The sequence below is a fragment of the Phalangium opilio genome, unplaced genomic scaffold (genome assembly GCF_054372755.1).
Source record: "Phalangium opilio isolate 3A_F unplaced genomic scaffold, DU_Popi_V2 ptg000003l_1, whole genome shotgun sequence".
NCBI classification, from domain to species: Eukaryota; Metazoa; Arthropoda; class Arachnida; order Opiliones; family Phalangiidae; genus Phalangium; species Phalangium opilio.
In genome coordinates this window covers 12,257,987-12,279,913 of record NW_028324145.1, presented here as the reverse complement: position 1 = coordinate 12,279,913, position 21,927 = coordinate 12,257,987, and the positions used below count along the sequence as shown (strand labels likewise).

Sequence of the window (21,927 nt, the reverse complement as noted above, 5' to 3'; positions counted from 1 at the left end):
ATCCTGCCTCTGTGAGAAAACCATGCATGGAGGTATGATTAGAGGATAGGCAACGTATCTTATTACATTGACTTGACCAAGGAGGCGATATTCCTTTTCTTAATTGGAAGGCAGAGTCTCACCTTCAGTGAGTGACTCAGGAAGTCTGGCCTTTTTTAGGGAGCGTTTAAGTTCGAAAATTGTCATATTTATCTGAATTGTGGTTGAAATTTTAACTGTTTTACCCATATTTAACCCATTTTTCGATTAAGAAGCGAGAGAAATTGTTTAATAATGCCTGAAACAACCAAAGATGCCAACGTTGTCAAGATTGCTGTGGAAATGTCAGATCAAAATCCGCAACTTATTTTGTTCGACCAAAAACGCCCTTTAGCGGCTATAATTCAAGATCTTTGCTCGGCTTGGGGCTTGAGCGAACCTGATCAATTTGCCCTGCAATTTTCAGACAGTGCTTTGAACTATATCACTGAAAAAAATCGTAACGATGTCAAGAATGGAAGCATCTTAAGGCTAGATTATTCCCCAACCAAAACAGCCCAAGAAATTCTACAAAAACTGAATTTTGGAACGACTGAAGAGAAACTATCCCCTCTAAAGAGATTATCGAAGTTATCCGCTGATTATACATTTGCTCTGGAGTTCATAAACAAACAGGGACTAAGCCTGTTAGTCAGCATGGTGGAAGGAGGAACACTAAGTGGACCCCATTTAGCTTACACTTTAAAGTCCTTTGTGGAACTGATGGATCATGGAATGGTTTCTTGGGACATTCTAGAACCCAAATTCATTGGCAAAATTGCTAACCAAGTCAACAGTTTCAACGCTAACACTGAGGGTCAGATTCTACAAGAATCCTTGGTTATCCTGGAGTCTCTGGTCCTCAATAGTTCCAGCAAATGTTCCTTAGTTGAACAGGAAGTTACCCTTCCAAATTTGATCATGCATTTGCAGTCTTCAATTCCGGAGATTCAAAAGAACGCGATTGCTTTGATCAACGCGCTTTTCTTAAAGGCAGATGGTTCAAAAAGAAAGGGCATATCAGGCACATTGTCTTCCAGACACATCAGGAATGTAATCTTAACGAACATCATTCAAAAGGAGCATTTTGGAACAGAAATGGCTCATCAATTATACGTCCTTCAAACGCTTCTCCTCAATTTAATTGAAGAGAAAATGACCACTAAAGTTGACCCTCAAGACCCTGATGTCAGAGAAAAGATCTTGGAGCTCAGAAAGATTGCCTTTGACACCGATAATGAAGTTCCAGCCACCACTTCAGTCAGGAAAACTGGAGGATACGCCAAGGATTATAAAAAACTGGGCTTCAACAATGTTGTCAACCCTGCTGAAGATTTTGCAGACACTCCACCTGGAATTTTAGCTTTGGACAACATGATTTACTTTGCTCGGAACCATCCTGATAACTATACCAAAGTTGTTTTGGAAAATTCCTGCAGGGCTGATGAACACGAATGCCCCTTTGGTCGGACTAGTATCGAACTAACAAAGCTCTTGTGCGAGATATTGAAGATTGGGGAACCACCAACTGAGCAGGGGAAGGCCTTCTACCCTATGTTCTTCACTCACGATCATCCCTTTGAAGAATTCTTTTGCATTTGCATTATGCTTCTCAATAAGACATGGAAAGAAATGAGAGCCACAACTGAAGATTTCATTAAAGTTTTCAGCGTTGTTAAAGAGCAAATTACAAGAGCTCTCAATGCCGATAGTCCTCCACCAACTTTAGAGAAGTTTAGAATGAAACTAGCCATGTTGACCTATGGAGAGATTATGAATTTGTGGTCTCAGGAAAGGTCAAACCGCGAAGAATGGGAGTCTCAAGCTCTACCCATTGTGGAATTGAGAGAACAGATAACTGGAGAAATCATGGATTTGATTCACCAACAAAGACTGCATTATCTTTGCGAAGGAAAGATGTTCACTAAGTATTCCAGCAAGGGACAAAGAATCAAGGACAAGTTCTGGTATTGCCGACTTTCACCAAATCACAAGTCATTCCATTATGGAGATTGTGATGAAAATAACGTTCCCTCATTGGAAGAACTTCCACACAAACTTCCCATTGTGGAAATTAAAGCCTTGGTTACTGGGAAAGAATGTCCTCACATGAAGGATGTTAAGAGGACCAAATCAACTTTTTCATTAGCATTTTCATTGATTCCTGATTCTGATCAGGAACCATTGAATTTCGTGGCACCAAGTGAAAAGGATTTTGAGTATTGGTGTGATGGAATTAACGCCATTTTGGGAAACAAGATGACTAGCAAAGAAGCCAAGAATGATTTGGAGACTTTAATCAGCATGGATATTAAACTGCGTCTATTGGACACGGAAGGAGTTGATATTCCTCAAGAACCTCCGACTATTCCAAAAGAACCATCAAATTATGATTTTTATTACGATTTCAAATAATAAAACAGACCAAAGAGTTTTTTTTAATCATTTTTATTTTATTGAATGTCGATTTTATGTAGTACAAGGTTATTTAATAAATACATCTTTATATCCAGACCGAAACTAATTTGATTAGTTAGTTTGATTTCACCTGAAAATTAAATTAAACATTCCTCGTGATTAAATTAAAGTCATCAAATTCCTTAAAAACTAATGAAATATGAAATATTAAATAAAAATTATAACATCAGGGGGTTTTTATCATCAAAATTACTCAGTAGCAGAACTGACAATAATGTACTCATCATATTAAGAAGAAATTAACAACTACATTAAATATAATTTTAAATTAATTACCATTCTAAGCTTCAGTTTTCTGCACAGAACTAGAAGCTTGTTCATCACTATTTTTAGAATCCTATGAAAAAAAATTCTCTTTAATTGGATGGAAGTTTCATACCTTAAGGTTAACTGATGATTAAGTTAATCAGAATATTTAAATATCGACATAATATCTTAAGAAGCAGAACTGACAAATATAATTTATCATCATGTAACTTGTTAACTAATATTAATTTTATAAATCCTTGAAATACATATACATTACCTTAGGTTTTGTTGATTCAAGTTGAATGGTTACTGGTCCATCATTTTGAATGTTAACTTGCATATAAGCTCCAAATTTGCCATCTGTAATTAATTAATTAAGAAATTAGTTTGTTAGTTAAAACTTGAATTATCATTTGTGGTAATTAATAATTCTATTTTAAAATAAATATTAATCAGAGTTTTGGTTATCAACATAAAACCTTCAGTAGCAGAACTGACAAAACTATATTCATCATCTCAAATTATGTTTAAAAGTAGATTATTAACATTTCTTACCTTTTATAAGATCAGGAACGTAAGCGGCTTTGAGCTGTTTCAAAAACTCATCATAGAATTTCCTAGATTCCTCAGGAGTCATTGCTTGGTGAAAATCAGGCTTATTTCCTTTTAAAACGGAATATAACGTGAACTGCAAAGGAAACATTTGTGAGTTACACCATCATTAGAGCCTCTTATGTTAATATATCATAAGATACATTACCTTCATACCTGACTTATGCAAAGAATCTCATATTTTTGATCCTTGACGCTTTTACTCCATCTTTTCCCATACTCGTCATCATAAATTCTTACATTCAGAATTTTTCTAACTCTAGGAACGCGTAATGTACAACAAGACTATCAGACATTTTGGTCTTCAGGAATCAGGAAGAACAGGCTTTGCAACGTTTGCCATCATTTTTACATGTATTCTATGTCCTTGGCAGCGTCGTCTCGACTTATTCCGATTAAAACGCATATTCCTTTTCCAATTGAGTTAATTATTTCGCCATCAACTGTAATTAAAATAAAATTCAGTCTGGAAAATAATTAGGCCGGGCCGGGGCAACAACGAGGACCAAGGCTTAAGTTTTACAAATGACCGATCTTAAAACCACGATATTACTATAATTACTTTAAATATTTTAAAAATAATATACCTGATACGCTGGCTTTGGCTACTCTCTGAATTACAGCTTTCATTTCAATTTTAAAACTCTTTCAAACAAATGATTAAATTAGATTTAATTTCACATGCGTGCGAGCCTACGAGAGCGAGAGCAAGAGAAAGAGTAGACAGTAGACTTCTCATCAGGGATGCCAGATTGAAAACCTTCAACCCGCCAAAATCAAATTGGAAACAAGCCCAAAAAACCGCCAATCGGTATTTCGAAAAAAAAAACCCAAAAACTGCCTAAGATCTAGGCTATTCAGCCCAAAAACAAGCCAAAAATTTATCGTGAAAATTTGAAATTAGTTTTTCTTTTAGAAATTTCAATGCATATTCTATACTGACACCATTTTTAAAACCTAAGACAAAATGAAACCATTTTATTTAATCATGAATTGACGAATTATAAGCCGCTCAAAAGGTTTTACAGCACCATTTGTCAGTTTTTTTGGGCATTCTAATGATCTTCGCCTATTGGCGGTATTTTAAGTACAAAAAGCCAAAGAAAAACCCCGACAAGCCCAATTTCCAGCCAACAGCCAACCCGTTTATTTCCAGCCAATATTTTTTAGAAGAAGCCCAATTGGCGGCTTTCCAGCCCAATATGGCATCCCTGCTTCTCATTCACAAATCACAATCACCCAACAAGTGCTGCCAGACTCCAGACGCCAGTGCAATAGTGTAACCTAGGAGGATATATTCAGGACGGGAGTGGGTATGCCAGTTTTTTTTTTGCGTGGGTACATAAATTAAAGTCAGTCTATTTTTAACCAATATTTTTATTAGTCATTTTTAGTATCAAAACTAATTGTTACTGGTCCATCATTTTCAATTAAGACTTGTCTGTAAACACCAAATTTTCCATCTATTTAAGAGTAAAATAAAGTTTATAATTTAAAGTTTCCCTTTCATAGGTGATCATAGTGACCTTTTATAAAACCTGGGCTGTGTTGGGTCTTTAATTTATTTAAAACTTCTCCAAAGAGTGCTTCAGACTCTTTGTTGTTCATGGCTTTATTTAAATTAGGAACATTTCCCTTAAATTCCGCGTATAAAGTGAACTGAATAAATTACATATTTTTAATTATATTATCATAATTAGTTAATCATTTTAGAGGGCCCGGGCCTACCTGGCTAACACATAAGATTTCAAAATTTTTATCTTTTACACTTGCATTCCATTTTTGCCCAGAATCATCATCAAATACTTTCAAATTAACTATATGATTTACACTAATAATATTACTATATCAGTAATAATTAATTAAGCTAAGATTAAAAATTAACATACAGGTCATCTACATCATTACTGGTATCACCCTTAGACATCCCCACAAACACGCAAAGCCCATTTTGAATCGAACAAATTAATTCCTCATTAACTTAATTAAAAATATTAACGATTTAATATTGGAAGCCCTAATGACATAACATTTTACAACTTACCAATTACACTGGCTTTTCTAACCTTTTGAATTAAAGCTCTCATTCTAAAAGTAACTCACTAATGTTTAAATAATCTTAAGTCACACATAAATAAATAGAAGTGTCGCGTATATTTAATTAATTATTTAATTATCAGACCGCCCACCCGTCAAGAAGTTTTACCAACTTCCTAGATATTACCTAACTTTAGCAGACAAACTCAAAATTTCCCGGTTAAACCGGTTTTGACTTGGAACCCGCATGACCCCGAAACGAGTCACGTGGTCAATTGAGTTGACAAAATTACCACTAGAGTGGCCTTTGCCTATTGGGGTACGTGGGACACTTTTGAAAACATTGGGACGGACGGACAGCTACCAAGTTTATCACGCGATGGTGTCGCCATCTCGAAGCGATGGATAAGAAATGTATAATACATGTATTCTTGAAATCAGTCAAATTTCCCGCCTTTTCATTTAGTTCCCTTGATTGCACCTGGATGACGCCACAAGCGCGTGATATAGTTAATTGGGTCTTCCCGCCTTTTATTTTAGTTTCTTTAGTTGCACCGGGATGGCGCCACAAGCGCGTGATATAGTTGATTAAAAAATGGCTTCTTCCATTGATCTTGAGGAAGAAGATGCGGCCTTTCAAATCGAAAATCGTCCTAAAATGAGGTTTGAGGAGCGTGATTTTAACGAAGAAAAGTTCCAAGATGATAATTTCGTAACTGTCACTTCTATTGATCAAGTAAATCAATACTTAATTAGTATGTTGGTGCCGAATTTGCACTTATGCCTTTGCCTCTCAACAGGAAAAAGTGGAGAATGATTGTGAACAGCTCTATAAATATGTTAAAAATTTGGTCGAAGTTGATCCACTGTATGTTAATTAGAGGTTTACAATTTTTAATTAACGAAATTAAGCCAATTTATTTAAACTACAGGTGTCCATCTCTTAAAAGAGAGAAACATTTAACCTTTTTAAAACGTGGTCTCTCAACCATGCCTGAATCTTACCAGGTTCATCCCCATTTATTTAATTTAAAATTAATGTCAGTTATTTACTATAATCATTGTCATTAAAATTATATTGTAATTAGTGCCTAGATGCCAGTAGACCTTGGTTATGTTATTGGATTCTTCATAGTATTGAGCTTTTAAATGATGAAATTCCAGATGAAGTTAAATCAAAGTACCTTAACTCTCTTAATTTTAATTTGCCCCAATTAAATTCAATATTTTAATGTGCTTAAATAATAATTTAGTATAGTAAAATTTCTCAATAAATGCCAAAGTCCAGATGGAGGATTTGGAGGTGGTCCTTTACAAATAGCTCATTTAGCCCCAACTTACGCAGCTGTCAATGCTCTATGTATTTTAGGCACTGAAGAAGCTTATAATTCCATTAACAGGTCCTTATTTTATGTAATTATTCGGTTCTACCCCGAAATGGCTAGTCTTAGTGTCTGTAGACCAAGAATTATGGTAGCTAAGCCTTGGCATTTATTTGAATAGTAAGCAGACGATTTTTGGTAGCCATTAAATGGCTAGTCTAGAGCACGGAGCTTCTATTAAGCCTTGGCATTTATTTGAATAGTAAGCAGACGATTTTTGGTAGCCATTATGGGGTAAAATTGTTAATTTTAAGTAAAATTCCAGGGTAGCGGCTGTAATTTTAATTCTTTTAAATTTAGAAAAGGACTATACAATTTTTTGAGTCAATTAAAACAACCGGATGGTTCATTTCTTATGCACCATAATGGAGAAGTTGATATTAGAGGAGTTTATTGCGCTTTGTCCGTGGCCAGTTTAACAAATATATTTACACCAGAGTTATTTGAAGGAACAGCTGATTGGATAGCTAGTTGTCAAACTTACGAAGGTGGATTTGGTGGTGTACCTGGTTTAGAAGCTCACGGAGGGTATTCATTTTGCGGGTTTGCCGCTCTAGTTATATTAGGGGCTGAACCAAAAATCAATGTAGCTCAGTTATTGGTGAGATTTAAAGTACAATTTTAGGTTTACCCTGTTTAAACTAATCACGTTTAATCGCAGCATTGGTTAGCTAATAAACAAATGCGTTACGAAGGTGGATTTCAAGGGAGAACTAATAAATTAGTTGATGGTTGTTACTCTTTTTGGCAAGGGGGAACTTTCCCACTTTTACATAGATATTTATCTACAACTGGTAATATTTCCCTTCAGGGTTTAATTTAAGCCTTGTAATTAGCCTTATTCCTGATCAGCGCCATCTACCCATAGCGGTGACTTTGAGAACTACTGTAAGCGGCAAGCCAATCAGATGTCGCTAAAATCTGGTGACGTCATTTTTGGTAAGACCCGAGAGTGCCAGTCAGTGACGTCACCAGATTTTGGCGACATCTGATTGGCTTGCCGCTTACAGTAGTTCTCAAAGTCGCCGCTATGGGTAGGTGGCGCTGATCAGGAATAAGGCTAATTTTGGGATAATTAACATAATCTTCAATTTAATGTTTTAGAAATAGGAAAAGAAATTTTAAGCATGGAAAGATGGTTATTTGACCAAACTGCTTTGCAGGAATATCTCTTAGTTTGTTGCCAAAGTCATAGCGGAGGTTTATTAGATAAACCTGGGAAGTAAGTTGGGAAAGTTAATTAATTACAAAAGTAATTAATTAATGATTGTAATTTCTTAATTAACAGATATAGAGATTACTATCATACTTGCTACACTTTGAGTGGTCTTTCAGTTGCCCAACATTTTACATTTGGTGCCATTGAAAATGATCTAGTCATTGGAAACCCTACTAACGAATTGGTTTGTTAATTAATTGATTTATTAATTAATCTATTAATTAATCAATTTTTAAAATAAGTTATTAATTTTTTTTTGTTTTTTTAATTAGTGTCCAACACACCCAATTTATAATATTGGATTAGAAGCGGCTTTAAATGCCCATAACTATTTCCAAAGTTTACCCTCTGAACAATTTTCTGCTCAAAATGGACCTTTTAATAAAAATAATTAGTTTTAAATTCCATTTTTTTTTAAATTAAAATTTAAAAATTATATTTAAAGGCCACTTTTTGCTATAACCAGTTTAAAAATTAAAATAAATTTAAATTTAAATAAAATGACTCGTATTTTAACTATATATAGAATGAAGACGAATATTTAAAATTAAAAAAAAAACCAAATGTTTTGATCACTAATCAGCTTTTTCCAGGATTTGCCAAAAGTTTAATTAGAAAGTAACTAATTACTAAAACACAATCAGTATGGTAGGCTTAAGCCTAGCACTGGTAAGGTTACAGTACTTAAATTTTACATTTTGAAGGTAAAAATAAACAAAACTTTTTGCATTTATTATAATATTTAGAAATTGTGTATCAAAATTTAAAAAATAAGCCACCCGTCTTTGTGATAATGCTATTTAATATTTATAACATTTATTGCCAGAAATAAATATTTTTTAAACAATACAGATTGGTCTAATTTACTAATTTACCTAAAATAATTAGCCTTATTCCTGATCAGCGCCACCTACCCATAGCGGCGACTTTGAGAACTACTGTAATCGGCAAGCCAATCAGAAGTCGCTAAAATCTGGTGACGTCACTGACGGGCACTCTCGGGGTCTTACCAAAAATGACGTCACCAGATTTTAGCGACATCTGGTTGGCTTGCCGCTTATAGTAGTTCTCAAAGTCGCCGCTATGGGTAGGTGGCGCTGATCAGGAATAAGGCTAATTACGGGAATAAATTATAAAAGTGTTCTCGTCTTTATTTCCCGCCACAAATTAGGAATTCAAATTTCCCGCCAAAAATCAGTAATGCACCTTCAAAACAAAAAAAGAAAAAAAAATTTTCCCCGCGAAAAATAAAAGGCGGACTCCGATTGGCTGAATAAAAATTTGCCGCCAAAATTAACCCTAAACACCCGATGAGTTAGAGATGGACTGCTGGTGAGTAATTTATAATTATCATTAATTATAATTTTGAAACTTAACAAAAACTAGTGGTGGATAATCTATGAGATTGTTTACTGTTTGTTTAGATAATATAGAACTGATAATTGTGACTAATTTGTTATAAAAGGTTCAAATAATTATAGCGTATGAAGGGCCCTATGCAATATGACATTTGTAGCCCCATTGTTTCTCCTCTATGAAAAACTATACTATTGTCTTAGCCTTATATAACTTTTTGGTCATTTTCCTATTTGTCCTTTGATGATGATGTAACGTTTTATTTGTTTAAGACGGGGTTAAAGCTAGCCTAGAAGATGGCCCATTAGAGGATATTTTTAAATCGAAATAGTTTTTCAATGAATTCTCTATGTAGACAATAGGAAAATAGGCCAATTTGAGGTTATGTTAGTAAAGTGGAAAATATGCCATATATAAATCGTTTAATCATCATTTATTATATAAATTATAAATCACACTTCAAAGGAATATTTTCTGCGTAACGTTAGGGAAGGGTGTCAAGTCATATCTACAAGCTCCTAACGTACTTGTAGAATTTTGGACCATATAAATGATATAATATATATTACATCATTTGTTTTCCAGCAGATGGCACTCTATTTGTACTGAATTACTTTTCAAATGTCGCTTTTGTGACGTAGGCTGGCAACTTTTCCAACTGATTTTCATCCCTCCCGCCGGATTTCATCTCCCTTCTCCGGAGATCCAAAGACACCGCTTTACTTTGTGCCGTGTGTACGTTCGACGTTCGTTTTTGAAAGAGAAAAAAAAATTATCGTCGCGAAAACGGTTCAAGTCGCGATTCGGTTGGATTTTGCTCTGTCAAAAAAGGATTTCAAAACTGTTCCAGGATTATGAAACACTAGGAATACTTTCGGACAACAATCCGTGAGTACTAATTTACGGTTACATTTTGATTTTTAAGGATCATTTTGGGGGAAAGTGAATTTTTGTTAACCTCCGTCAAATAACCGACCAAGGCTTAGTGAAATGCCCGGAACTCTCTAACTTCCCGCCGGGAATGTGTAAGCCTACATATCGGCGCCGTCATTTTTGAATCAAAAAGTTTTTGTAGTAACTTTGTAGTCGTGTTTGCTGCATTTTTACCCTAAATTTCAGTGGTTGGTTGGGATTTAGAGGTAACGTAAAGTAGGCCTAGGTTTTACGTCGTAATTGCGCAACCGTTTGCGACAACACGTTTCCCATGAAAACTTCAAAAACTTAACCCGTTTTAAAAATTATAAAATATGAAAATTCCGAGACTACCTTAGTGATATTTAATTACGGAAAGATAAGTTTGAAACCTTGATAAATTGGGGAACTACGTCATAATTAGTTTGTTCACGTAATACATCTTATCAGAATGATTGTGATAGCATTTATTAATCATAGTCATTTCTGATTTATTCTGGAGATATTTTAATATTTACTATAGATAATTTAAGGAGGGAAGTTGGGTTAGTGGGCGTTTTTCTTGCTCTCCGGGGCAAAGGACTTTTAGAAAGTAAAAAGTTGATGGCTTCCAGGGGCAGAAATCTTTTCCTTTTTGAAATGAAACGGCATTTTTTTGGGGGAAAGGATGAAATGGTGTCTTGAAGAAAGCCCCCCCCCCTTCCCCAAATTGAACAGTACCGTTCATTTAAAGGGTGCTGAAGTCTATATTTAGGCAATCAGCCACCCGTATTAAAACTTAGCTGGCAAATGTTTCGTCGGGTTTCCCGTTTTGAGATTTGCCCCGCGTAATTTTAATAGCCAGTTATCGCGGCTTCCGAAAGTGCAACTTATTTAGGAAATAGGAATTAGTCTTTCCTTTCACCCTTGAAGATTCAATTTCTTCCTGAAAAGATACCGAGCTAGAGTTGATTGAAATTATAATAAATTGAAAAAGTCACGTGTTCTTGCGTCATATTTAGAGGAAACATAACGTGGGAAATTTGGTTTCGGTTTGACACGTGTCAAGGTTAAATTAGACCTAAAAATGACCTAAAAAAAGGATGTTTCGCGGTTGTAACTAATTGGAATTGAAATCTTTCGAGAAATGTTTTTCTATACAAAACTAAAAAATCGTGAATTGTAAACGTGATGAAGTCAGATGTATGTTGTTACGGTTGTAAAAAGGTTAGCGTAACGAATCCTTAAGTTTAATTACTTCTGCTATTCTAACTCAAACACGTATTTCTGTAGTGACACTCCGTGTTATCCTAGTATAGACTTTAATATAGGCGAAGGTAGATGCTGCCAGTACTCTGTATTACGTAAAACTCCCTGTTTGATGGGCCCCTTAAACACTCCTCGGTTTTGACTTTCCATAAGGTTTCCAATCATTTACTTTTAGTTCTTGAAACTCGTTTTATTATTATCAAACCAAACACGTAATAGTAGTTAAATATTATTATAAAATGGTGTATATATATATAAATTGTGGACGTGGGGTCTAACACTTGCCCGAACCTCGTCGTGTTTTAAAAATATAAATGAAATTTTCCAACCTCTTTATGGACCCTGGTAAGGTTGACCCTTGACCCAAGCATCTTTGTAATTAATCAAATCCTACATTAATTATAAATTTTCATGGGGTAATCTAGGAGAATCATCTATTTTGATGAAATTTCAATGATATTAAATTCAGGAAAACTCGCGTTAATATCTCCACCTTTTTTCTCTCTCTTAACTTAACCCCTGGCGCTGGTATTAAGTGGTATAAAGGGGCATTTTCTTGGTAGCGGCGTGGTAAAGGGGGTTTTGTATATAAAGAAAAACCTTGTTGAGCTTCGACTTCATCCCAACAAACGCCCCCACTGTTTATATTAGAAAGAAGGCAGTGCCTTTTATTTTTTTATTTTCCCCTTAGCAACTTCTTAAATTCTTGTAAGAGGCCCTCTTTGGGATTACTAAGATGGTAACCCTTGAAATAAAAAAAAAAAATAGTTCAGTTTAATTCACGCTTTTCTCGGGGTCTAAAGGTTTCTTCTTGAAACAAAGTGGCCATCAGGGCGAAAACCCCATTAGAATTAAAAGGGAAAGACATTGTTTCTGAATTTTGTGTTATGACATTTGGGAAATTTTCAGTTTTTTTCTTCTTTAAGTTCAAGTATTATATAAACGTATACGGATACGCCTAGGAATTATAAAATTGTTTCAAGTGATAAAAAGGTTTTAAAAGTAAAGGCAGAAATTAGGCTTAAAGTTTGAGTGACGTCGAAAGACCTATTTCTCGCAAAGCTACTATACCCTTTTATGGATATAATTATTAGACTATTCTCATTTTCATTTGGAAGATTAAATTCATATCGGTCATAATTAGGCTTAACCTTTTTTAGGTCTAATTGCATTTTTTAACTATGTCAGTCTGTCCATTTTCTAAACCAACCGGATAATGCATCTGTTCTGTTCCGTTCCGTATCAATAACCTTTTCACGCGACAAATTGAAACCCTAAATTTTCTTCTATACTCATTTATTATTAGTTATTACCAGATTTTTAATAGGCCAGATACGTAATAGGAGAGCTTGTTATTTAATAATCGAACGAACATTCGTCCAAAAAACTATGGCTTCCTTCCATCAGCTATTATACACTCTGTACCATGACTAATATGAACCCAACGTTTCTCAATATAAAATATATTTTCCCCCTCTATTCCATAACAATAGAAGATTGGTTGGGGGGGGGGGGTAATACTGAATCCCCCCGCCCCGGCAAGCAAAAATAATTGATTTTTGGGAATTGGGAATCGGAACACAGACCCCCCGGGGGGGGAGAAATAAACACGTGAAGCGTGCGTGAATAAAAACAATGTTTACCCAAATTTTACTTTATTTATATATATATATATATATTTAAATTAAATGAAACAAATTTGGGTAAACTTTTATGGATATATTTTAATGTTATTAATTTTATTAGAATAAGGTAATTAGTTATGCCGTTATGCTTTTAATTTTATGTCGATAACGACGCGTTGTTCCTTTCTAATTTGGTTATTTTTAGCATTTGATTGTTTAATGTTGATATTAAGCAATCCCGGATCGTTAGAAGGAAAAATTTAAATATTAACTGGCAGTTTTTGCCTGTTTCCTTCCTTAGAAATTAGTCGGTAAATTTCAAGGTCTTTAGAAATCTACATTAGTTAAACAATACCTGGAAATTTTAGACGGAGTTGTATGTACAACTTTCGGTTGCAAAATGAGGATTCAGGATTCATTCAATCCTTGATTTTTTTATTTACAATATGAGTGGGTCAGGTTTCGCTTCCCAATTTTAATTGGACCGATTTGTATGGTCAGAGTGACCCAGACTATTGGCCTTTTTTCTTCTTAGTCCGCTTTGAGATAAATTGAAAATATTGGGATTCCAAAAGATTTTTCATTTTTCATCATTAAACCCAAGAACCCATATAAAACCCCTAGGAACGTACGAATAGCCAGCCATTTTATTTAGGTTTCCATGAGCTCATATACTTATGCAGCATGCTTGTTATATACAAGACCTTCAGAGGAAAGGTGCCCTTATGTTCTTCCGAAAATTCATGTCTAGTCGAGCTATCATTGGAATTCCCCAATTTCCCGTCTAAAAACAGACACGTTTTTGTTTTTGTTTCGTTCGACAATATGGCCTCTTCTCTTGACTGTCTGCGACTCGCTTCTTGTTTTGCTTTGCACGCGATAACCATAATGACCTTTGACCTTCGTTCCTAAAGTAGAGAAATAAGTATCATATTAGCACGTGCTCTGTTTTTTCAAATCTCGCGCCAACGAAAGATTTAATATTCATTATTTTGCCAATAGACAATTTTTTTTTTTGGAACAAAGGAAACTATGTTTTAATCGTTATTTCGGCTTATGTTTAGTGAGTGTACGTCTACTTAGAGCTAGGGTACTTGTACCATCCGTCGCCTCGGGGGCTCTGACTCATCTAATTTCGGCTTCCCAGGGGGACGACTCCGCTCGATTTAGCAGTTTAGTTTAGAGGACAGAAGGGCATGATCCCATCCGGCCCCCTTTTTTGATGATGAGGATAAAAATTTGGGATCTTCTTTCGTAACCCCATCTACATAATATACATCCTTTAAAGGGAACGTGAAATAATTTATTTCTTTGAATCTTAAATAATTATTATAGTTAATTTTAATTAAGTTCCGGTTTGTGGAGGGTAGACCATAGGCGCCTTTGTGATTCAAAGTTTCAATGCAATATGATTTTGAAGCGTGTAAAATGAAATTATACTATTCACTGGGGTTTTTTTTTCTGTGTTATTTTTGAGATTAGGAGAAACCACTGAAGACTTGGTTGGTACCACCGGGTGGTGTAGTTTTTCGAATTATGTTTTAAATTTTTTATTTTGCTCAATACGACCACGTTCGGACACAAGGTCGTATTTTTCGGCCAATTCGTGAGAAAGTGAAGTAGATTCTGATCTCTCTTCATGTTTTTAGCGGGTTTTACTTCAATTTCACTGGGATGGGCGTATTTTCATAAAAAAGAACAATAATTTCTGAAATAATTTCGTTTAAAACCAAAAAAAACGGGGAATTTTTGAGATACCTCTATAGGCATTAATAAAATTACCATTTTTAACGTAAAATTTTATAGCTAAAATATTCAAAAATGGCTAGATATTATTCGAAGGCGTGTTCTTTATGAATTTATTCATTAACTAAAAAGGCTAAGAGTAAGTCATTCATTGTTCGTTCTTAGTTAATTAACCCATAACGTAAATACTATCAGTAAATACCAACTTCTTGTATTGTTTTCATATATACATAGTTTTGTTTTTGGGCGGGAAATATATAGGAGTTACGCTCGTGCTAATTTCCCGTCTCGCGCAATATTTGTTTATAGACCTAATCGATAACGGGTTAGCGCGTGCAAATTTGGTTCTAATTTATAGCATCAATCCTTATAATTTTAAACGCATTGTGAAAGGCTGGGTTTTTAATCTGATCGAAATGGTCTATCGAAGCTCGCGACTATATTTTTCTTTCTTTCTTCTTTATATTAACTTATTGCAATTAGCCCGATACTCATTAAAAGTTAGGCTTATACGTTTATTCTACAATTGTACGATGTAGAATAGTTTTCATTTTGATATTGTATAACCTATTTTATTTCTAGAGAGGGGAGTTTAGATTAGTTTCGTATGCAAATAGGTCTCGACTCAATTTTTTTTTTTTTTTTTAATTTTAATGATAGGTTGTAGCCCCGTCGCTCGATCATAATGATTCGAATCAACTTCAAGATCGAATTTAATTCATCCGAGATATAGTTTGCAGCTTTGTCTTTTATCCTCCCCCTCTCTCAATCGCGGTCTCTTTTGTTCTTTATAATTTTATGGATCTTTTCCGAAAGTATTTGGGACAGATTTATACGTTTTTTTAGGAATGCCCCCTATTGCTTGAAAATCATCAATATTTTATGGAAAGTTTAGGTATGAAGTAAAGAGATTGGAATTATGGATAAATTAGTTGCGAGTTAAGATCATGGAGTTTTATAGTGTATCTTGCCATAGATACTATGTTCTGACAGAAAATGCGGGAGTAAATACGAAGGGTACTAGAGGCAATGACCTTTAACCCGAGAGCTACCCATTAGCTTCCATATGGTTGAAATACCTGGTATTTTAAACTATTATTTTTAAAATTAAAAATATAATATTTATCGTGACTTTACTTTAGTTGAAGAATCAGGTTCGGAATTCGCAATATTTTCTCACGGTAAATTTACCTTACCTTCCATTACTTTATTGTTAATGGGGCGATATTGTAAGTTAGCATCTCTATTATATTAAACGCCTAACATACGTATAGACACGAAATCCCGGGTTAAGTTTTGTTCAAGTTTTTCTTTTTCGTTTCGCTATATATCGTATTCAGATAAGGTAGATAATTTATTCCGTTACCGTATTCCCCTCCTTACACGAGATATCTGTGTAGTATAATCTCTCAGATTATAGTTTTGTGTGTTCATGGGGTTGTTGTGATTTCCAAAAGTCAGGTTTTGAGATTTTTTTTAAAAAAAATTTTTATATAGATCTGACAACTTTGATATAAACAATGAATGTAATGCCATTCCCCCCAGATTATAGCCGGTCAAATTTAAGTGGGTTAAATTATTTAGATGGATACCATACCTCCCACTAATTATTATTATTATTTTTGGTGCTGGTTTTAGAGTATTATTATAGGACCAGTGCCTTCTTTATTTTATTGTAAGATGCACCTTTATCAGATTTTATCATTTTATGTAAAATTAGGGTTGGGTAATTTGTAATTGGGTTTGATCGAGTTGGGATAAATACTTTTTAATTATGCCACGGAATAATTAAGGACATTTAGGTACTGAAATGCACATCGTAAAAGTTAGGGGGCTGGACCAAATTCAACTAATTAAAAGAAATCGCGAAGTTTTTTTTTGGTTTTTGTTTCTCAAGGTTTAAAATGTAATATATCTCTAAGGTGTTTCTTTTTTTTTTTTTAATTTGGTAAAAGATATTCTAAAAGGTCATCGATGTACGTGACATGTCGCCTTGAAATATATCTAATAGACTAGTGGCAGCTTATAGTTTTGAGGATATTAATTAAATTGTAGAAATATTTGAGGGGCGATATTGGTTTTAATATCATCTCGCAATTGGTGTCTTAATTGAATAATTAATCGGGTTTTTATTTAGTTAAATTGGGCAATATGGGATGTAAATTAAGTCAACGCGAGTGTCTAACGAAGAAGGGAAATAGCTCTAATGTTAATTAACCTCTTTGGCCAAAATATTTGATATAAAAACGAAAAATCACTGATACAGAATAGAGAATTTTTTAATGTACATCATTAAATTGAAGGCGGTTATCTTCGAGAGTACATGTACAAACTTTTTGGGATTTTTCACAGCTCCCTCTGTCATTGCACCATCATATAATACCACCCCTTTTATTTTATGGCCCCGTCTTAATTACTTTTCCCGCTCTCAGGCACTTAGCAGCCTCTTAGGAACACGTGGTGGTGATACTTGCACCACAGCCCATAGTACTTGGTAGTTATGGACTGTATATGGCTTTGACTTTTTATTGTAAGTTTGTCTTATGAGAGTGGAACTTTTTCTTATCGCGTTTGCGCGTTTTATGCTGGCGCCGATTACGAATGCGTCAGAACTTTCAGTTGATTAGTCGGCGAATGAAACGAGGGAGGAAAAATATTTGAAATTTCAAATAGCAGTCGAGGGAAATAGTTTGTCGGTTGTAAGTCTTGTACTTGTACTCTTGTGGTAGTAATCGCAACGTTTCTTTTTTCCGCGAAAGAAGTCTTTAGTTTTGTACAATCGTGTGTGAACGCCCTTTTTAACGATTTTTCTGATCTTTTTGACTCTTTCTTTTGTAAATACCGTACGGTGATTATTATCGTTTAGTTGAGGTATAAGTTTTGGGTTAATTGCGATTTCAAAAGTGTATTATTTATTGAGGTAAGAGTTATCGAATTCATCTTTTTTATATATTTCATTTCCGGCGCTTGATTTGAAAGTATAGAAACAATGGGGAAGCGGGTTTAGTTAAAATTATGATTAATTAGACGTAGTTAAAGTGGGTTAATTTTGATTACGTAACTGTTAGTGGTTAGGTATTTAGGACCAGTTGTTATTATAGATGAATTTTGGCGCGATTTGGTAATTTATGCGAGACTCATTTGTTACCTTTAACCTTTCTAGTGTCTAAGCCGTTAAAAATTGTTCTACCTATTTTAAAATTATATATATATAGATCCCATTATCAATAACCGTCCAATCGGCTTTCGTTATTAATAAACCGTTTTGAATTCAAAATTCAAATATTCCGGCCGCCTTAAAGACTAGCACCCCCCTCGGGCGAATAATTAGTTTAAGCAGAAAACCGTAACGTCGAAAATATTCCTTCAAATTTTTGTTCTTAGCAGACGGCGCACCCCGTTCTTTCTTTCTCTTTATTGGAAAAATACGTAATTTATTTTTTATTGAATTGTTAAAGAGCTTGGCTAAAGAGTTTAAAACATTTTTAGAAAATTATGAATTATGGTTAGGTAACCTTATTCTGACCTATACCCGAGGGGGAAGACACTTGAGAACTCAGGTGTACAATATGACTTGAACTCAATGTACTGTCAAAGCTGAACATCTGAGTTCCAAAGGATTTGAACTCGATGCACTGTCAAAGCTGAACTCTTTTGAACTCAGGTGTACACAGAGATCTAGAGCGTCTACCCCCTCGCCTATACCGCCTGCTTTACCTATATAAATTTTTACGAGGTGTTTAGTCCCGTCCAATTTCTGGTTTCTCTTAAAATTAATTAAAATGGTTATATTTTTCCAGCACTTTGGGTTTTATTATTCGTTTTTAGACATAATTGAAGTTTTTTTTATTATTATTAAAAAAAACCACTATTATTAAAGTCAACTCATTATCTTTTAATGATTAGAGCAAATCACATACGCGAGTCTATCATATGATATTCCTTTTAAAATGCTGTAAATATATATTCCAGGGTGACTCTCTCTCTTCAATTGTTAATTAGTCTTTCTTTCGCACCACTTCTTAAATGTTTAAAAGGCTTAATGATATTTTTCTTCTAATTTTCACGGAGCATTTTTTTTTTATTTAAAAATATTTTTTAATGAGATCTCGCTCCATATGGGGGTTACTGGTTATACGTACGTTTTCACCTGCCACTAAAAATAGAACCCCTACAAGCTCTTTAAAACCTTTTAACTAGAATGTTGTTATATTGATTGATTGTTCGGGTTCGTTAAAAATATATTTAAATATTTTTATTTTATTTTTTTAATATCTAATATATATTTTTACAAAACTTATTATATAGTGATCTAATTATTTCGGGTTGTTTGAAAGATGGGCTGGGCTCTTTCTCTCTCACTCCTTTTCAATGTTTTCTCGTTGTTCTTTAAAATATTTAGGATGAAGGTAACAGTTGTCATCAGTTTTTAGATCTGGAATACGAAACAAGTGCTAGGCTAATAGGATGTGAAATTAAGGTTATGCCATGTTTTCTGTAATTATTTTTTCATTTCAAAAGTTAAGGTTTTTCTTGTCGTCGGTTTTTTTTTTTCGGGGTTGGTATAATTATCATAATATTTTTAAGTTTATAATATATTAACAATGTTTATCTTTGTACGAAAAAAAAACAAAATAAGCGTTGGTTTATTACTTTTTAGTTCGCGAATGACGTCATTGTCACGTGGGAGTAATCATAATGTTTCCCGCCATTTTAGTATTAGTAAAATCCGTATTTGATTAGGTTGTTTTTTACGACTTTCTTTTTGCCATTTTAAGAGTAACTTATGATTTTTTTATTTTTCTGCGATGCTATGTTAGTTTTAGCGAATGATATGTTGTAACGAAAGATTCGAACCGCCGGGTTCATGGTCATTATTCCTAGCTCAATCTGCTCGAAAGTCCGTGAAATTCGGTCCACCTCCTTTTGCTCCGAGTCAGCGAGCAATGGACCCCCTAATCACGATCATTCTCTCTCTATATATTGCATCGACGGACTACGCTTCCATACGTTTTACGTCACGTGACTCATTCTAGATAGACCAGGCTGAACTTAGGTTAGGGATTGGACAACGCTTATGTCGAAGCTTCCCCTGATCCCTCTTGTTTCTGTGGAGATTTAATTTGTATCAACGTTATAGCCTCGCATGAATGTATCGCATTGCATTAATATGAAGCGAAGAGTGGTTTTCTCTCTCGTAAGCCTTGGCTGCGTTGTTACCTTAATTCAGTAAATATTCTTCGGGATAATCTAATACATTCTTGAGACAAGGTTCGGGGGAAAGTGACGTATTCCAAGTTAGCAACATTACATTACCCGCATCGTAAACTGTTATACCGTAATCTCGCTAGAGTATTTCTCGACATAATCTATATCCTAGGTAAAAAAGTACGACACTCCCTTTTGTATAGTATAACTCGCGCTTGCTTTACTTGTTCGATGTACCTAGGCATGTGGTTTGGTTTTTACCCGTGTTTTTCTGCCACAGGAAAGTTTGAAGTTCCCACCCTGCCCCACTCTAATCTAATCCTAATGGGCTTCGTTCGGATTGGGACAATTTTGACAGGTGCATTATAGGGTAGTGTAGATCTATGCATTTCGATTATTAGTAAGTTCACGCGTGTCATCCAGTGAGAACGTTTCCGTAATGCACGCGCTAGCTACAATCTCGTGGCGCGAGAACATGGATTTTAAACTTTAATTTTAGTAGGCCTAGTGTAGACCAATGATTTTAGTCACGACGTAGACCTATCACGTGATTGCGCTATTAGGCCTAGCACGTGAATTATTAAAACACTTTCGAAAAAAATTCCAGTTGATTAAAATAGAAAAAAAGATTGAAGAATAGTGTTTTTCCAAGGTATAGTGTTGAATATAAGGAGCTTGTATTCATTTGAACTTAAAATATTGATGAATCGACATCTTTCCCTTATATGATAAGGTGCGGGTATGACTTAATACCTTAATATCTTTCCGGGTTCAACAAAATCTCTTAACAAGCTTACTTAACACGATCTGGCTGCCTTCCAATGACATTATGGAGACATACAGACTGATGGGTGACAATATTTCAAAAAATAAAAAGGTTCTTCCTGAATGGCGATGTATGTACTATAGCTGTGGGAAAGGAACACCCTTAACCAAGCCCCCTGGTTATATTACGCGAACTCACGAATTACAACGATGACTGCGGGTTTCAATTGAATTGGAGTTTTTACAGGACAGAGTAAGGGTGTAGGTTGAGGAGGAAATCAAATGGAAGAACTAGTGAGTGAATTTGGTAACGGAACTCTAGTCATGAACTTCTCGGAAGTTAACTTTTATGGGTTTTGGTTGGATTGAATCGCGTGTAACCATTCAGTTAAAATTCTCTTGGCGAATTAAGACTCGAGGGCCTCTCTCTTTGCTTGTCATGTCGGGAAAACAATAGAGCCGTATAAACTCCATTAATAATAATCTTGGAATTTTAGAAGGGGGGCCTCTTTAGTGAAATTAAGAAAATACTTAACCGGTTTTAATGATTGTGTTTGGGTTGTTGTTACGGTGGTATTGTGTTTCGACTCGGATATTATACGTCCCTTGACCCCTGTTTAAACGAATACGATTTTTCTTATAATAGTAAATAGCAGGTAAAATTTAAAGCGATGTTTGGTAATTTTAACAGGGATATGGCGTAGTGGTTATCACGCTTGCTTCGTGCGCCGTAGGCCCCGGGTTCAAATCCCACCAGTGATGTTTTTTTATTATTCTTTCTTTTCTTCATGATAGTGTATTTGTAATTAAGTAAGGTTAAGTCAGATCGTATGTAGTTGTTTGTATCTACTGTAATCAAATCCGATATGGGCACAAAAATCTCGGGTTCGATTCCTGGCGGTTCTACAGTGTTCCAAAAATACTTGTCAGTCTTTCTGCATGGCGCTGACTTAAAATGTATTCTTTTTTGTTTCTAATGTGTTTTGTTATGTCTAGTCGAGTATAAGCTTTCACAGATTTCAAAGCTGTTAATGTTTTACAAATTGCAGACCCCTCTCTCTCTATTTCCCAC

At 34.7% G+C, this 21,927-nt stretch overlaps 5 protein-coding genes and 3 non-coding genes across 12 annotated transcripts in view; 3 read left to right on the top strand and 5 right to left on the bottom strand.

Annotated features, from left to right (window-relative positions):
* Window positions 1-88: 88 nt before the first annotated feature.
* Window positions 89-2,538, top strand: Ced-12 (engulfment and cell motility Ced-12). The gene has a single exon (XM_089841289.1). The coding sequence runs from the start codon at window positions 274-276 to the stop codon at window positions 2,431-2,433; it is 2,160 nt and encodes a 719-aa protein (XP_089697415.1). The 5' UTR covers window positions 89-273; the 3' UTR covers window positions 2,434-2,538.
* On the bottom strand, window positions 2,451-4,102 carry LOC149717877 (D-aminoacyl-tRNA deacylase 1-like). 4 transcript variants are annotated; one of them, XM_089841318.1, is made up of 7 exons: window positions 3,945-4,102; window positions 3,710-3,800; window positions 3,514-3,616; window positions 3,301-3,433; window positions 3,023-3,105; window positions 2,773-2,833; window positions 2,451-2,566 (listed from the first exon to the last, which is right to left on the bottom strand). In XM_089841318.1, exons 1-6 carry the CDS (start codon window positions 3,985-3,987, stop codon window positions 2,777-2,779), a joined length of 510 nt encoding a protein of 169 aa, XP_089697444.1. In that variant the 5' UTR covers window positions 3,988-4,102; the 3' UTR covers window positions 2,451-2,566; window positions 2,773-2,776. The 4 variants fall into 4 exon arrangements, with proteins under 4 accessions (XP_089697444.1, XP_089697446.1, XP_089697445.1 ...); XM_089841320.1 differs by lacking the exon at window positions 3,945-4,102 and having other exon boundaries at window positions 3,506-3,616; window positions 3,710-3,756; XM_089841319.1 differs by lacking the exons at window positions 3,710-3,800; window positions 3,945-4,102 and having other exon boundaries at window positions 3,506-3,702.
* On the bottom strand, window positions 2,660-2,728 carry LOC149717880 (small nucleolar RNA snR61/Z1/Z11). The gene has a single exon (XR_016368489.1). It is a non-coding gene; the product is annotated as a small nucleolar RNA snR61/Z1/Z11 (small nucleolar RNA).
* LOC149717879 (small nucleolar RNA snR61/Z1/Z11) lies at window positions 2,900-2,973 on the bottom strand. The gene has a single exon (XR_016368490.1). It is a non-coding gene; the product is annotated as a small nucleolar RNA snR61/Z1/Z11 (small nucleolar RNA).
* On the bottom strand, window positions 3,195-3,265 carry LOC149717878 (small nucleolar RNA snR61/Z1/Z11). Its single transcript, XR_016368488.1, has one exon. It is a non-coding gene; the product is annotated as a small nucleolar RNA snR61/Z1/Z11 (small nucleolar RNA).
* A 612-nt stretch (window positions 4,103-4,714) lies between the features above and the next one.
* Window positions 4,715-5,658, bottom strand: LOC149717876 (D-aminoacyl-tRNA deacylase-like). 2 transcript variants are annotated; one of them, XM_089841322.1, is made up of 5 exons: window positions 5,402-5,658; window positions 5,247-5,337; window positions 5,086-5,200; window positions 4,884-5,016; window positions 4,715-4,820 (listed from the first exon to the last, which is right to left on the bottom strand). In XM_089841322.1, exons 1-5 carry the CDS (start codon window positions 5,442-5,444, stop codon window positions 4,738-4,740), a joined length of 465 nt encoding a protein of 154 aa, XP_089697448.1. In that variant the 5' UTR covers window positions 5,445-5,658; the 3' UTR covers window positions 4,715-4,737. The 2 variants fall into 2 exon arrangements, with proteins under 2 accessions (XP_089697448.1, XP_089697449.1); XM_089841323.1 differs by having other exon boundaries at window positions 5,086-5,188; window positions 5,402-5,652.
* Window positions 5,659-5,929: 271 nt separating this feature from the next.
* Fntb (Farnesyl transferase beta subunit) lies at window positions 5,930-8,846 on the top strand. The gene is made up of 10 exons (XM_089841053.1): window positions 5,930-6,130; window positions 6,195-6,262; window positions 6,327-6,402; window positions 6,483-6,574; window positions 6,648-6,794; window positions 7,077-7,377; window positions 7,438-7,570; window positions 7,881-7,998; window positions 8,065-8,179; window positions 8,268-8,846. The coding sequence occupies exons 1-10, from the start codon at window positions 5,990-5,992 to the stop codon at window positions 8,388-8,390; spliced, it is 1,314 nt and encodes a 437-aa protein (XP_089697179.1). The 5' UTR covers window positions 5,930-5,989; the 3' UTR covers window positions 8,391-8,846.
* A 1,230-nt stretch (window positions 8,847-10,076) lies between these two features.
* Window positions 10,077-21,927, top strand: part of klar (klarsicht) — a 106,170-nt gene continuing 94,319 nt past the window's right edge. The window contains exon 1 of the mRNA XM_089840972.1: window positions 10,077-10,239. The gene's annotated coding sequence lies outside the window, so the exon portion shown is untranslated. The remainder of the gene's footprint in view (window positions 10,240-21,927) is intronic.